This window comes from Phocoena phocoena, chromosome X (assembly GCF_963924675.1).
Source record: "Phocoena phocoena chromosome X, mPhoPho1.1, whole genome shotgun sequence".
NCBI lineage: Eukaryota > Metazoa > Chordata > Mammalia > Artiodactyla > Phocoenidae > Phocoena > Phocoena phocoena.
The window spans coordinates 45,455,312-45,469,757 of NC_089240.1; the positions used below are offsets into that span (position 1 = coordinate 45,455,312).

Below are 14,446 nucleotides of genomic sequence, written 5' to 3' on the forward strand. Positions count from 1 at the left end.
ACATCCACCTCCCAGGGCTGCTGTGAGAGGAAGATAATGCCCAGCACAGCTCAGGCTGTGACACACAAGCTGCATGAAGAGTGGCTGGGGAAGCAGATGTTCCCAGTGTGTCTGGGGGCCCTAGAGATGGATAGTGGAGGGGAACACAAAGGGAACTGGTGTCCTCTCGCCATTTCCATTTCTCTTGTTGCAGTTGCAGACTGGGCTAGAGACCTCTGTATTGGTGACCTAGGGGTCACGCTGGGGAAGCAGGGCTCAGTGCATTCCAGACCACACTGGAGGAGCTTAGAGGCAAGGGGGAGGGCAGGGCTGAGAAGCATTGTGCAAAAGTGGGGGGACTGAGGGTATATGATGGATGGGTTGGAACCGCAGTACAGGGTGTGAGTGCCCGCGCCTGCGGTCGGGGGCGCGGAGGCGGAGGTGGGGAACGGTGAGGGGAATCTGGCGGGAAGGAGAAAACGCCCCCCACCCCGCCCACCCACTGGCGGAATCGCATGCGCACAGGGGACCTGGTAGGAAAGGCTTTTGTTGGGAAAGCGGGCCGGCTGGAGGGGTCCGCGCATGCGCAGGCTGCTCAGCCGCGCGGCGGGGAGGGGGGGCGCGTTGCGCGGAGAAAAGGGGCGGGGTGGTCGGAGCTGCTGTGCTGGCAGCAGTAGGCGAGGGCGCGGCTGCGGGGTTCCTGGTGCTGAGGACGGACGCCATTGGAGCCCCAGGGAAGGTAAGGATCCAGCCCCAGACAGGACCGGGAGAGAGCGAGTGGAACGAGGGTACGCTGTGCCCTCCCCATCCCCAATTCCCCGCCCCCGGATCTGAACAAAGCCCAAGCACGCAGAACCTGAACCCCCTTAGACCCGCGGTCTAGATAGGAGCCTCCCCCCTCCACCGCCGTCAGACGCAGGCTCCCCGATCTGAGCCCTCCTTACACCGGAGCCCACCATCCGAACCCCTTTAACAGACCCTTGTGCTCCGTGCTGAGCTTCCTTAGAGCGGAGGCCCCACCTCCACCCCAAACACTCTGAGATCAATCCAGTGGAACTGAACGTTTTGCCCCCTTCCTGGAGTTGCAGTCCTGGCCTCTGAGACCTCCAGCGCTCCAGTTCGAGCCTCACCTAGCCCGAAGACCCCCACCCCATACACCTTGAGCGCTCCTGTATGAGCCCAACCTAGACCTGAATCAGCTGAATCCCCCCACCGGCACTTAGAGGGTCCCTGGGATTCATTTTCCCAGAGCTTCCAGCGGTCCCCGTTTGTCTCAGCCCTCTCATGTCATCTCCTCCCCACCGTCCTGGCCCCCTGCTCCAGGCATTAAATTCAGGCGCTTTATTTCTCCCTCTCTCAATGCATCTCCTATGGGACTCTTTGGACCCAGGCCTGCCAATGCACCCCTTGTTCAAATCCGGCCGCTGGGCCGGGGAGCCTGCCTGTCCTAAACTCCCCTTTCAGTGTAGGGACTCCTCCAACCTCCTCTATCCTTCTCTTAGGGCTCTGTCTCTGAGGGAATCTACCCCAGCAGCCTTCACTCCCCCACCCACCCCGACCTTACACTGCCTGGTAACCTGATGATTGCAGCTCCCCACTTCCTGAGAGATCCGGCCTCCTGCTGGGTCCTGCACCCCTCCCCGTGAAGAGGCCTCCCCGTCCCTCTCAGGCTGAGCTCTCTTCTCCTTGGGACCCCCAGCATGGCTGAGGGAAGCTACCACAAAGAATCTGAAGGGTACAACGTTGAAGACATGGACGAGGGTAGTGATGAAGTCGGGGAGGAAGACATGGTTGAAGGCAACGACTATGAAGAATTTGGTGCTTTTGGAGGCTACGGAGCCCTCACCAGCTTTGACATCCGTATCCTCAGAGCCTTTGGGAGCTTGGGTCCAGGCTTTCGCATCTTAGCGGTGAGGCCCCTTGTCGGCCACCTGCTAGCCCTGGGCCTTCCCTCCTGCGACGTCAGGGAGGATGGGAGGAGGGGGTGGGTGAAGGCTGGAGTTGAATGGGGAAGGACTGCCCAGCTTCACCAAACCTTCCCTCTCCTGCTGGGAGAAGGGAGATTTGGGAGGGTCTGGGGGCTGGTCGGGGGCTGGCCAGCACAGGGCGAGTGCGTACAGCTGTCTGCCTTGCCCTCCCCTCCCTGGTCTTGCAGAATGAGCCCTGGGAACTTGAAAACCCTATGCTGGCCAGGACTCTGCTGGAGGCATTTCGGATGGATCCAGAAACACTTGCCAACGAGCCGGCTGCCCGTGCTGCCAACGTAGCCCGGGCCGCCTCCTCTAACCAAGCTGCTCGGGCCGCTGCTGCTGCTGCCCGTGCCACCTACCATCAGGTGGTCGCTAACCACTCAGTGGCCACAGACCAGGGCTCAGGAGGCGATACCCAGCCCATGACATCCGCTGCCGAGGCTCAGGCAGCCACCCTTGAGACAAGCCTTGCTTCTCCGCACAGCTCCCAGATGCTAGTCAAGAGCGAGATGGCCACCTCCGGGGCTCCAGCAAGGTCCACGCAGCCCCAGACATCCTCCCGGGCCCAGGAGGCTGCTGCCGAGGGCCCTAGTACGGCCTGTGCTTTCTCCCAGGCCCCGCGTGCCAGTGAGATGGATGCCACCCGGCCCAAAACAGCCTTCCTGGGTCAGAACGATGTCTTTGATTTCACCCAGCCGGCAGGTGTCAGTGGCATGGCCTTCCCACGCCCCAAGAGACCCGCCCCGGCCCAAGAGGCTGCCACAGAGGGCCCCAGTGCTGCCTCCGGGGGGCCCCAGGCAGCCTCTGCCGGGGAGGGGGCAGCCACCCGGCCAAAGACGACCAAGTCTGGGAAGGCTCTCGCCAAGACTCGGTGGGTGGAGCCTCAGAATGTTGTGGCAGCAGCTGCTGCCAAGGCCAAGATGGCCACGAGCATCCCTGAGCCTGAGGGTGCAGCTGCCACCTCTCAGCAGAGTGCGGAGCCCTGGGCCAGGATGGGAGGCAAGAGGACAAAGAAGGTGAGACCTCCCTGCTCTCTCCAACCCCCCTTGCTCCCCTGCTTTCTGGGCCCTCTCCTCTCCGCCTCCTCCTCTCCCTCCCCGCATCCCCTCCCTTCCCCTCCCCTCTCCTTCCCTCTCCTTCCCTCCCCTCTTCTCTCAGCTTGTGCATGTTTCTCCAAGACAGGTTGACTAGCATGTTTTTACTCCACGTAGTCCCTACCCTCGGGCCTGGAGGGAGAAGCGGTTGGCTCAGTGCCTGGCACTTAGTAAGCACTCGGCACGTGTCATCCGCTGTTCCTACTACCCTTATCTCCAAGTACCTGCTCTGGTTAAGATGTGTGCCAGGTGCTTTTGCACGGGTAGCCTGGTAGCCCTGAGTCTCTCCTCTGTCTAATGGTACAGTCCAAGCACCTGGATGACGAATATGAGAGCAGCGAGGAGGAGAGAGAGCCTCCTGCGGTCCCACCGACCTGGAGGGCATCGCAGCCCGCACTGACGACTGTGCGGCCTCAGATGGCCCCTCGGCCCCCCATGGCCCTGAGGTCCCAGGTACCCTCAAGGCACGTACTGTGCTTGCCACCCCGCAATGTGACCCTTCTGCAAGAGAGGGTAAGAAGCCTGCCCTTCCCCCATCTCGCTCCTCTCCTCCCTTGCGGGCCTGTTCTTTGAGGTCGCCCACGCCTTGGTCTACCCGTGTGCTCCCTCCTTCTCCAGGCAAATAAGTTGGTGAAATATCTGATGATTAAAGACTACAAGAAGATCCCCATCAAGCGCTCAGGTGGGCAACCTGTGCCCCCTCCCTGAGCTCTGCCCTTCCCCCCTCCCACAACCCTGCCCTGTGGGCCTCCCAGCAGATGCCCACACACACACATCAGGCCTGGCTGATGGCTCCATTTGCACGGTGTGGGGTCCTGAGTGTGCTCCCCTCAGCAGGGCTGACAGAAAAGCTGCAGCTCTGTGGCCCCTGCTCAGTCTCGGTGCTTTGCCCACCCCTCCCCTCCTGCAGACATGCTGAAGGATGTCATCCGAGAATACGATGAACATTTCCCTGAGATCATTGAACGAGCAACGTACACTCTGGAAAAGGTGGGTGCGGGGCCGGGGGCAGCTCTGTGGAGCAGGGGCTGCAGGGAACCCTTGCCCCCTGCATCCCCTCGAGGCCCAAGGGCAGGACTATGTGCTCTGGAAGGAAGCCCTCCCTGGCCTCTCCACCTGGGAGCTTCCTCTGCCTGCCTCCTTCCCTCCTTCTTGCCCTTCGTGCTCACTGAGTGTCTGTGGTCTCCTGAGGTGGATCCCATTGTCTCAGCCAGTGTCAGTGCTCCCACAGGGTACTTCCTCTGCGGCCTCTCTTCTTCCTCCTCCCCCAGGGCTTGGGGCTCCCCGCCAAGGAAAAGCTCTAACGGGGAATTGAGTGACTGCCTGCAGGACACCCAACATGGATGTTTGATCTCACATTCTGTTTTCTCCCCCATGTAGAAGTTTGGGATCCACCTGAAGGAAATCGACAAGGAAGAACACCTCTACATTCTTGTCTGCACACGGGATTCGTCAGCCCGCCTCCTGGGAAAGTGAGAGAGCACAGGAGGGTGGTGGCCTTCCTTGGTGGTGCCTCCCCGCTCCTCTCAGAGAAACGGGAAAGTGGGGTTGGGGGGCCTAGCACGGCTCCCACCCAGAGTTAGCGGTGCTGAGCAGTTAAGGGCTGGCAGGGGCAGTAGCCTGGGCCGAGGATTTGCTGCTCTCCGGGTTTCGCCCCTGCCCACCCTTCCCCACCCCCATCTTTCTAGGAAAGCAAGCTCCTTGGTTGCCTCTCCCTGCTAAGGTCCTGGCCAGGGCTTGGCAGAGTGGGCCTCGGGAGGGGGACGGGGGTGTGGGGGTGCTCTCCAGTGGAGTTGTGCTCCCGACGCAATGCGCAAAGGGCAGGGAAGGTCTGGATGTGCCTCTGGACACAGGGTTGCCAACCGTTTGCTCCCTGCCTAACCCCATCCTCGGCAGAGCCCTGGGAGGAGGTGTTAGCATCCCCATTTGATGGATGAAGGGACTCAGTCTCAGGCCGAGGAATGAATTGTCTGGACCAGGTAGCGCAAGCCATACAGAGTAGGAGGAGCTGCCCTGTAGCCCAGCAATCTGGGAGAGGCTAGTTGAGTGAGCTGGCTGTGGTCCCTCCGGGCAAATGGCTGCTGGACAGGATCCCTCTTTCTACACCTTCAGGACCAAGGACACTCCCAGGCTGAGTCTCCTCTTGGTGATTCTGGGCGTCATCTTCATGAACGGCAACCGTGCCAGCGAGGGTGAGTGGCTGGACCTGCAGCTGGGGGGTTGCCCGCCGTCTCACCTTCGTGTGCTAAACTCTTGTACCTCATCTCCCCTCGCAGCTGTCCTCTGGGAGGCACTACGCAAGATGGGACTGCGCCCCGGGTATGATTGGGGTCTCTCGGCTCCCACTCCTCAGTGTGTCTGTCCTTGGGCACAAGAGGCCCCGGGATTGCAGTGGCCTAGTGGCCTCTGCGGGGCGTGGCGTCCTGGACTAGGTAGAGCGCAAAGGGTCCCACCAGGGTGCGTGGGGAAACGGTCCTGAACACTGAGCACCCCCTCTGCTCCGTGTGCCTTCTCTGTTCCCAGATGAGAACTAAGAGAAACCATCGGACCTGGGGGCTCCGTCAAAGCCCCCTGGGGCGTCCCTGGGGCGTCGCTGACAAGTGGCCATCTGGCCTCTGCTGCCGGCCCAGGCATCCATGGGGACACCCCACAGGCTGGGAAGCTCTCAGTCCTGCTGGGAGTGCTCCCGCCCACCCCGGGCACTGCCACTGTTTCTAGTCATGCGTTCCTTTCCTTGCACTCAGGGTGAGGCACCCATTCCTGGGCGATCTGAGGAAACTCATTACAGAGGACTTTGTGAAGCAGAAGTGAGTATCGACTGAGTTCACTTTGCCTCCCACTCAGGCCTTCCTCGTGTGCTGCTCTGCCTGAGGAAGCCATTCCCCAGCCCATGTCTTAACACCAGAGGGATGGGTGTCTGGTGTGAGTGTGGGGTGGGGGGGAATGTGAGCGTTGGGGGGAGGGCAATTCCAGGGAGGCTTGGGGAAAGGGAGCACATGCTGACTGCGAGCACCGGGTGGGGTGGTACAGCCCCCATCTCGTTCAGCACCTGCCCTCTAGGCAGTGTCCCCGGCTTTACATCTCAGGAGCCTGGGGCTCAGAGAGTGGAAGCCTGACATGGCTCCGGCTGGGATAAGGCCCATTTGGGCCTGGAGTCCAGCCCCGCTGACCTTCTAGCCCAGGCCCACCCCATCCTCGGTGCTTGGAGATCTCATGTGCCCTCACACAGGCCCCTATGCATGTTCACCACCACCACCCCCGCCCCCCGCACCACACACACACACACACACACACGCAGATGGTCGAGAGTATGCATGGAGTCCACTGCTCTTGGTTGACTGTTTCTTCCTGTACAGTCATTTTCTAGGGTGGACTGTCCCAGGGTTCAGCCAGGCCGTGCTCGACGAGCCCCATGGTGGGGTGTGCTCAGAGCAGGGGGCCTGAAGAAATGGCTCCTCTGTTTACAACACACCCAACAGGAACCTGGGTTATTGTGACAAGGGGCACAAAACTCGTGGCCTTCCTATGAACAAATACCCTACACGTGCCCCCTGCACCTCCACGTGGCTGCTGGGCAGGACCAGTGGCCTAAGGGTGTGAGCACCTCAGTTTTGGAGGCAGAAACCCCTGGGAGTGAGCGTGGGAGCGAGGCAAGGGCTGCGGGGCCAGGGCAGGCCTCCTGCGGCAGCCAAGCTGCAGCCTCGGGGCTGGGAAGGGGCCACCTGGGAGCCACTGGTGCAGCAACAGGTCTGCCTGGCTGGAAGCAGAAGTTTATTTTCCTCTCTCACGCAGGTACCTGGAATACAAGAAGATCCCCAATAGCAGCCCACCCGAGTATGAGTTCCTCTGGGGCCTGCGCGCCCGCCACGAGACCAGCAAGATGAGGGTGCTGAGATTCATCGCCCAGGTAAGGCAGAGCCTCTGTTCTGGCTGGAGTTTCCCATACCTCGTTGGTTCGCTGAGGCCCAGAAAGGTTCCTAAGTCACTGACACAAGTTCACAGACGTAGTGAGTGGGTGGGGCGAAATCCCAGGTCTGGCACAGAATAATGGGAGCCCGATTCCAGTCGTGTGGGTTTCTATCATGATTTTGCAAAGCGCTCAGGAGGGCGTATGGCAGGAAGCAGGTGCTGAGCGAGGTGGGGTAGCTGTTCCGACGGCTGTTGTTCTTCCACCGCAGTATCAGAACCGAGACCCCCGGGAATGGAGGGCTCATTTCTTGGAGGCTGTGGATGATGCTTTCAAGACGATGGATGTGGATATGGCTGAGGAACATGCCAGGGCCCAGATGAGGGCCCAGATGAACATCGGGGAGGAAGCTCTGATTGGACGGTGGAGCTGGGACGACATACAGGTCGAGCTCCTGACCTGGGATGAGGACGGAGATTTTGGCGACGCCTGGTCCAGGATCCCCTTCGCTTTCTGGGCCAGATACCATCAGTACATTCTGAATAGCAACCGTGCCAACAGGAGAGGCACCTGGAGGGCTGGCGTCAGCAGTGGCACCAATGGTGCGGCCAGCACCAGCATGCTCGATGGCCCCAGCACCAGCTCCACCATCCGGACCAGAAACGCCGCCAGAACCAGTGCCAGCTTCTTCTCCTGGATTCAGTAAGATTGGAGGTCATTAGATGAGACTCTGAAGGATGGGGTGTGGAGGGACTGGGAGGAGTCAGGGGAAGGCCTGGGGTGTCATGGGGGAACGAAGAGAGCCTGACGGGACACTCAGTTTGTTCTTCCTATCCCTGACGGTTCACCTGTATTGACCCTTGTGTTCTGGCCTTTGTGTCTCCCGGTTCCAGGCAGCGCTGAGGAGCTGCAGCAGCCCCCTGCTGAGCCAGAGTGCCTCCTCTGCCCCCTCCCCGACAGAGCACTCTAGGCAGCTACTCCCCGTCCATGGAAGATGGCATGCCAGATGACGCGCTCTCTGCCCTTCCTGCTTTCCTGTGTGCTTTTTGTCGTGCTGTCGTGTTTTGGGTATCAGTATTGCATTAAAGTTGCAAAATCAGTCGGACGTCTTCTCCTTTTCCGGGGCAGGTGTGGCTCTGAGTGGCCGGTGGTCAGGCCCTCCGGGACAGGCGGGGGCCGCCTCTCCCTAAAAGGCAGGCGGGTGTGGCTGGGTCAGGCACTGGGACGCGCGGAGATGCCAGCTGAGTGTGGAGGCCAAGGGTTTCCAGGGGCTCCGGTCCATACAGTTTCATGATTTCTTACACTGTGTGGCCCCGGTTAAATGCCAGTGGGGGTCCTCAGGAGAAGGGGTGGGGTGGAGGGCCATGAGCCGGTGCCACCGTCCCTCCCACCAAGGGACGGGATCCACAGACATCCCCTAGGACCCACCTCCGCCCCATCTCTGGAGGCGCTGTCCTGGAATCCTTCCCTCATCATCCACACCATTTCAGGACCTCCTCCCTCAGACCGAGTCTTAAGGACAATGAGGTAGGCCTCACAGTGACACTCTCACCCCTCCAGCAGGTAGAAGGAGGAGCCATTACTGCCGCAAGAGCCGATTCAGTGAAAGAAAGCTGTAGGCAGACCTGGACAGCCCATTGCCTGTGACCATGACCCGAGGCCCTTTGGGAGGCTCCGGGGCTCTTCTCCATGGAAGCAGGGCTCTCCCGGCGAGGCCAAGGCCAGCCTAGGTCTCTGTGTCTTCAAGGGCTGCGTGATCCCTGCGGGGGCGGAGGCTAGAACTCTCATTCCCCAGGTGCACGACAGTGAGGGCAGAGACACTTTGGAACCCTGGGAAGGACTCCGTAGCAGGAAGGGGCCATCTCGGGCTTTTCTGGGTCCCCCAGTGACGTCCACAGCTTGGAGGACAGGGCTCCAGGTTAAGAGGAAGGAGAGAGTAGTGTAAGGACCCCAGCCCGCCCAGCTCCCCCACCCCCCGCTTGCCTCTTTGCCCCAAGAAGTGGTCCTGCTCCCTCAGCCAGACCCGGATCCTGACCCAGACCCAGCTACATCATTTGCCAGAGCCAGTGGAAGACAGAAACTCTGGTCACCTGGCTCAAAATGTATTAACGATCGCAAGAGAGCAGCAGCAGAGCACTGCACCTCTAGTGCAGACCTGCTGAGGGGACGGCCCAGGCCGCACCCCCAGGAAGCAGGCTCTGTATGGACCCCCCTCCCCTAAAGACAGGCTTCACGCGGGTTTCTGCCTTATTTGTTGCTGCTTTGATTTCTGCCTCCCTGGCTGTGGGCTTGATGCCTGGCCTTGTGGACACTCTGTGATTCCGACAGAGATTCAGGCCCCTTCCAGGTGCAGGTTTCCCGGTCCACGGCCCGGGATTTGGGAACCCAGCCCTGGCATGATGAATGACACTGGAATGTTTCTGGTTCCCTTGCCCTGGGACCTCCCAGGACCCTGCTGTGCACGCAGTAGGCACCTGCCTTGTCATGGACAAGGGTGGGGCACTCACCACAAGCCACAGGGATGAGCTGGAGCACTGTGTTCAGAGGACACCTGAGATAAGGCAGCTCATCTAGAAAGGAGGAGAGAGCAGCCCTCAGAGACAGGGTGCTGGGGAAGGTACCACCTCCCCAGGCCTCCAGGCTTGCAGCACTCTCCCCTTCCACCCCCTTCCCCATGGTTGTCTTCACCTGGGCCCTGCTCCCCGACACTCTGCAGGGAGCAGTGCTGAGAGCAGGGTGGGGAGGGAGGAAGGAGGGCACTGGGGATCGCGGAAAGACACTGGGTCCCCCAGAAACCTGCACCTGGAAGGGGCCTGAATCTCTGAGGATGGTCACCTCGAAGACGGCTGACCTCCTCACCCACAGGGCAAACATGAGACCAAGGCAGGCCTCCCTCCCGGCCCCAACCTCAGCCCTTCCACAAAGGCCCACAACAGGTCTCAGCAACTGTTTTCTGAGGCCCTACTATGCGGCGGGGCCGTGGCTGAGGTGTGCGTGCACCTTGGCAGCTCCCGCAGCTTTCTCCCCAGCCCAGGCCTGTGCCCTCTGACTCCTGGGACACTTGTTGATGGACAAGCACTCACCGATTCACTTGTTTCCAGTTACTGACGATTATGTATAAAGTCGTTCTGAATATTCGCAGGCCACTACTCGTATGGCCTTGACGTCATTCACCAGACAGCCCTGATGGGAGGTGATGATCAGGCCCATTCCATGGATGAGGACACTGAGGCTCGGAGAGGGAGGACACTTGCCCCACGTCCCACAGCCAGGAAGAGGGCAGTGCTGGGACTCGAGCCCAGGACGCTTTGAGGCCAAATGTGTGCTCTGCCCACTGCAGTCTGCTGCCACTGCCTTCGAGGGACTCACAGTGTCGTGGGGTGACACCCCCAACTCTCACCCCTCTCTGCAGACACCCACCCTCCTGACCACCCGGGCAACCCATACAGCTCCCCATCTCCCTTCACTGAGCCAGCACCCCACCCTTCACGGTCTCCCTGCCCCTGAGGTTCATCGTGGGCTTTTAAGGCCTGCCACTGCCCACCCAGCCTCCCGACACATCCTCACTCCTGTGTCCTGGAGAGGCCAACGCTTCAGCATCCTCATCAGAAATGGACTCGCACACCTGAGGGTGACACAACAGTCCCTTTCCAGGCCAGCTGCCCTAGTATGGGGTTCAGCAAATACATGCAATATATTTTGAAACGGGTGACCTACCCACGGGTTACAAAGTTCAAGAAGTGAAATGGGGTGCACACACCCAATGACCACATGAAAGAAGAAAACTATAAAGACTGGATACTAAGAGTTGATGAGGGTGTGAAGCAAATGAACTCCCCTACACTGTCCATAGAAGTCTTCATTTGCAGGAGGCCTCCGGAAAACAGGAGCGATTAGAGCATGTGGCTACTTCAGGCAGCCTGGACGGAGGAGGCATCAGAGATCAGGTCTAGGCGAAAGTGAGCCTTCTGAAAGCAGGGAGGGAAGACGTGGGAAGATGTAGCTTCACTATGAGCAGCGCACTGCTTTTAGCCAGGAATCTGAGAGAGCTGAAAGCCAGATAATCATGGGCCTTTCGGGAAGGCAGCAGCTACAAATTATCTTTAAGCTTGTCTCTGAAGCTCTTTAGGACACTGAGGGGTCCCAGTACCCAGAATCAGGACACAGAGGATGAGCCCTGGGATCAGGCCACCCTCACAAATCTCCTCCTCTTGCTTCCTTTCCCAACACGGTGGGGGGGGGGGGGGCGTGGGGGGAAGGGCCCCAGGCACAAGGTTCAGAGGCAGGAGGGACAAGGGCAAGGGCAAGAATCAATGCAGAAGGGCGTTCCCGATGTCCAACCTCAGCTGTACTTTCACATTCTTGTCAGAAGCATGCTTTGTCCTTCTGTGTGTGTGTGGGTTTCGGAGGCCTGCAGAGGCTGGCGAGACTCCCCTGCTTGCTGCCCACAAGGAGAACATTGCAATGACTGCTAAAGCCTTGAATATTTTCCTTATCAGAGGTCCACGTTTTGGGTGTTCGCTCATTTGCAAACTGAGCTCCTCCAAATGAAACTAATAGTCACTGGCCACCAAAACTGTATCCATTTAAGTGTACAGTTCCATGGACTTTGACAAATGCTACCACCCATGTAACCACCACCTCAGTCAAGAAAGAGAACATTTCCCATCACCTAATAAAGTTCCCTTGTGCCCCATCCCAGTGACTCCCTACCATCCACATCCAGCCTTAGGCAACCACTGATCTCCTCTCTATATTGCTTACAGGTTAGAATGCTGTTTACGAGAGCCTGTTATACACATAAATATGCAATATGTAACCTTTTGTGTCTGCCTTTTTTTCCCTCTGCTTCAATGCTTTGGAAATTCATCCATGCTGTGGCACAAATCAGTAGACTAAATTAAAATTGTTCCAATTCACAAGCTGATTGTCTCTGTTGAAATCACACAAATACACCAAAATCTCCTAGAACTGGTAGGTGAATTTACCCAGAGTGCGAGATACAAGATTACAGCACAAAATCAATCATATTTCTAGATACTAGTAAAACAGCGTTGGGAGAAATGAAACTTAAGAGAGGAACACCACATACCACTCACAAATGAGGGCGATTCTTAGTTGTGAATCTAACAAATGACACATAGTATTTGCATTCTGTAAACTGCAAAACACTGAGGAAAGAAATAAAAGAAGACCTAAATAAACGGAAGAACATACCACGATCATGGATTGGAATATTGACCGTAGTAAAGATGTCAGTTCCCCCTAAATTTATCGATAGGTTTAATGCAATTCCAATAAAAATCCCAGCAGCACGTTTTCATTTTGTAGGTATAAACAAGCTGATTCTAAAGCCTGTACAAAAAGTAAAAGAAACTAAAATAGCCAAAACAACTGTGACAAGAAGCATAAAATTGGAGTCACATTATCTCATTTAAAACTTATAAAACTACAGTAAACAAAAGTCAGTGTGACGATGGTGAAGCAACAGACACACAATTAAATAAATTGGAGGGAAGATCCCAGAACTAGTTTCACAAAATATGGCCAATTCGTTCTGGACCAAGGTGCAAAAGCAATTGAATGAAGAAAGGATTGGCTTTTCAGCATACGTGTGGGAGCAACTGGACGTCCATCTAAAAGAAAAAGAACCTCGCACCTTATCCTAAAACCCACTAAAAATGAATCTTAGATATAAACCAGGAACATGAAACTGTAAAACTTTTAGAAGGAAATAACACAAAATCTTCAACCTGGAGTTTGGCAAGGATGTTTCAGGTATGACACCCAAAAACTCTTTTCCTCTGTGAAAGGCATTGTTAAGGGTTTGAAAAAACAAATCCCAGGCTGGGAGAATGTATTTAAAAATTACATATCCAACAAAGGTCTTGTATCCAGGATATATAAAGAACTGTCAAAACTCAACGGAAAGAAAATAGTGGAATAAATATCTGAAGAGACAACTTCAATAAAAAGAATATATAGGTGGCAACTGAGCACATGAACAGATGTTCAACTTCCCTAGCTCTCAGGCAAATGCAAATTAAAACTAAGGTGAAATACCTGTCTTCCTATTTAAAAATGCTAAAACGTAACAAAACCCAAAACAAAACAAGAAAGAAAGAAGCAAGCAAAGAAACAAACCAAGGAAAAAACACCTGACAATACCAAAGGATGTTAAGGATGGGCAGCAACTGGATTTACCACAGGTTACTGATGGGAATGCAGAGTGGCACAGCCACTATGGAAAGAGTTTTACTGCTTCTCATGAAGTTAAACTTACACTTAGCCACGTGACCAACAACTTCACCCCTGAAGTATTTCCCCTAGAGCAGGTTAAACGTGAGTTCACACAAAAACCTGTACACGAGCGTTTATTACAACAGATCTGTTCATAATCAACAAAACCATGCAACAACCCAAACGTCCTTCAACAAAGTGCATTATTCCCATACAATTGAATACTATTCAGTGGTAGAAAGGAACGAACTACTGATACAGTCAACAACGTGGATGAAACTCAGTAACATCATGCTTAGTGATAGAAGCCAGTCTCAGGTTACTTTTTAAACGGCTCCATTTGTAGGATGGTCTTGAAAAGACAAAACTAGTGTGACTGAGAGCAAATTGGTGGTGCCATGGTTAGGCATGGAGGTAGAGCATGACTACAAATGGATAGCACTGGGGACTTCTTGGGGGTTGCAGAAATGTTCTGAATACTGATTGTGATGGTGGTTACAAGAAGCTATACAAGTAAGTGTTGAAATTCCTAGAAGGGGATGTCCAGAAGAAGTCTATGTCACTAAACATTAATTTAAAAATAAAATAAAATAAATAATGATGCAATAGCCTTTTTCAGTCAAACAAACAAAAAAAAAGTACTAGAATTGTCCACCAGTGGCCTGTACAATAGAAAATACTGGATGCATTTCTTTAGGATGAATGAAAACCACGCCAAATTTATGCCCAGATCAACACAAAGGAACAAATACCTATAGAAATGGTTAAATATGTGGAGGGGGGGAGGGGAAGGGTTTCTAAAAGATTCCTTTCTTTAAGAGTTAACTGAATGTTTTCAAGACAAATAACAATGCATTATCGGGGATATAATATATGTATAAATAAACTGTATGGAAACAAAAGCAAATAGATGGGATTATAAAAATAAAGGCATACATGTGTGTAAGGAATCTTATTCTTTGAAGATGAAATGCCCGAAGTGAGAGAGTGGCATGGACTTATATATACTACCAAATGTAAAATAGATAGCTAGTGGGAAGCAGCCACATAGCACAGGGAGATCAGCTCGGTGCTTTGTGACCACCTAGAGGGGTGGGATAGGGAGGGTGGGAGGGAGTCGCAAGGAGGAGAAGATATGAGGATATGTGTATATGTATAGCTGATTCACTCTGTTATAAAGCAGAAACTAACACACCATTGTAAAGCAATTATACTCCAATAAAGATGTTTAAATAAATAAATAAATAAATTTAAAT

At 55.3% G+C, this 14,446-nt stretch overlaps 1 protein-coding gene and 1 non-coding gene across 3 annotated transcripts; both read left to right on the plus strand.

Moving 5' to 3' along the window:
• Nucleotides 1-1,679: 1,679 nt before the first annotated feature.
• Nucleotides 1,680-7,656, plus strand: LOC136142501 (melanoma-associated antigen D4). Of its 2 annotated transcripts, none has more exons than XM_065900701.1 (11): nucleotides 1,680-1,889; nucleotides 2,135-2,965; nucleotides 3,350-3,556; nucleotides 3,662-3,725; nucleotides 3,954-4,033; nucleotides 4,424-4,515; nucleotides 5,156-5,235; nucleotides 5,320-5,362; nucleotides 5,788-5,850; nucleotides 6,791-6,950; nucleotides 7,222-7,656. In XM_065900701.1, the coding sequence occupies exons 1-11, from the start codon at nucleotides 1,680-1,682 to the stop codon at nucleotides 7,654-7,656; spliced, it is 2,265 nt and encodes a 754-aa protein (XP_065756773.1). The 2 variants fall into 2 exon arrangements, with proteins under 2 accessions (XP_065756773.1, XP_065756774.1); XM_065900702.1 differs by having other exon boundaries at nucleotides 6,836-6,950.
• LOC136143170 (small nucleolar RNA SNORA11) lies at nucleotides 6,461-6,589 on the plus strand. The gene has a single exon (XR_010657867.1). It is a non-coding gene; the product is annotated as a small nucleolar RNA SNORA11 (small nucleolar RNA).
• Nucleotides 7,657-14,446: the final 6,790 nt, after the last annotated feature.

Excerpts from the sequence above, each read along its gene's own strand:
- LOC136142501 (XM_065900701.1), top strand. The coding sequence starts at position 1,680 with ATGGCTGAGGGAAGCTACCACAAAGAATCTGAAGGGTACAACGTTGAA. Across the intron at positions 1,890-2,134 it reads CAGGCTTTCGCATCTTAGCG|AATGAGCCCTGGGAACTTGA; the intron begins GTGAGGCCCCTT and ends CTGGTCTTGCAG. Across the intron at positions 3,726-3,953 it reads GATCCCCATCAAGCGCTCAG|ACATGCTGAAGGATGTCATC; the intron begins GTGGGCAACCTG and ends CCCCTCCTGCAG.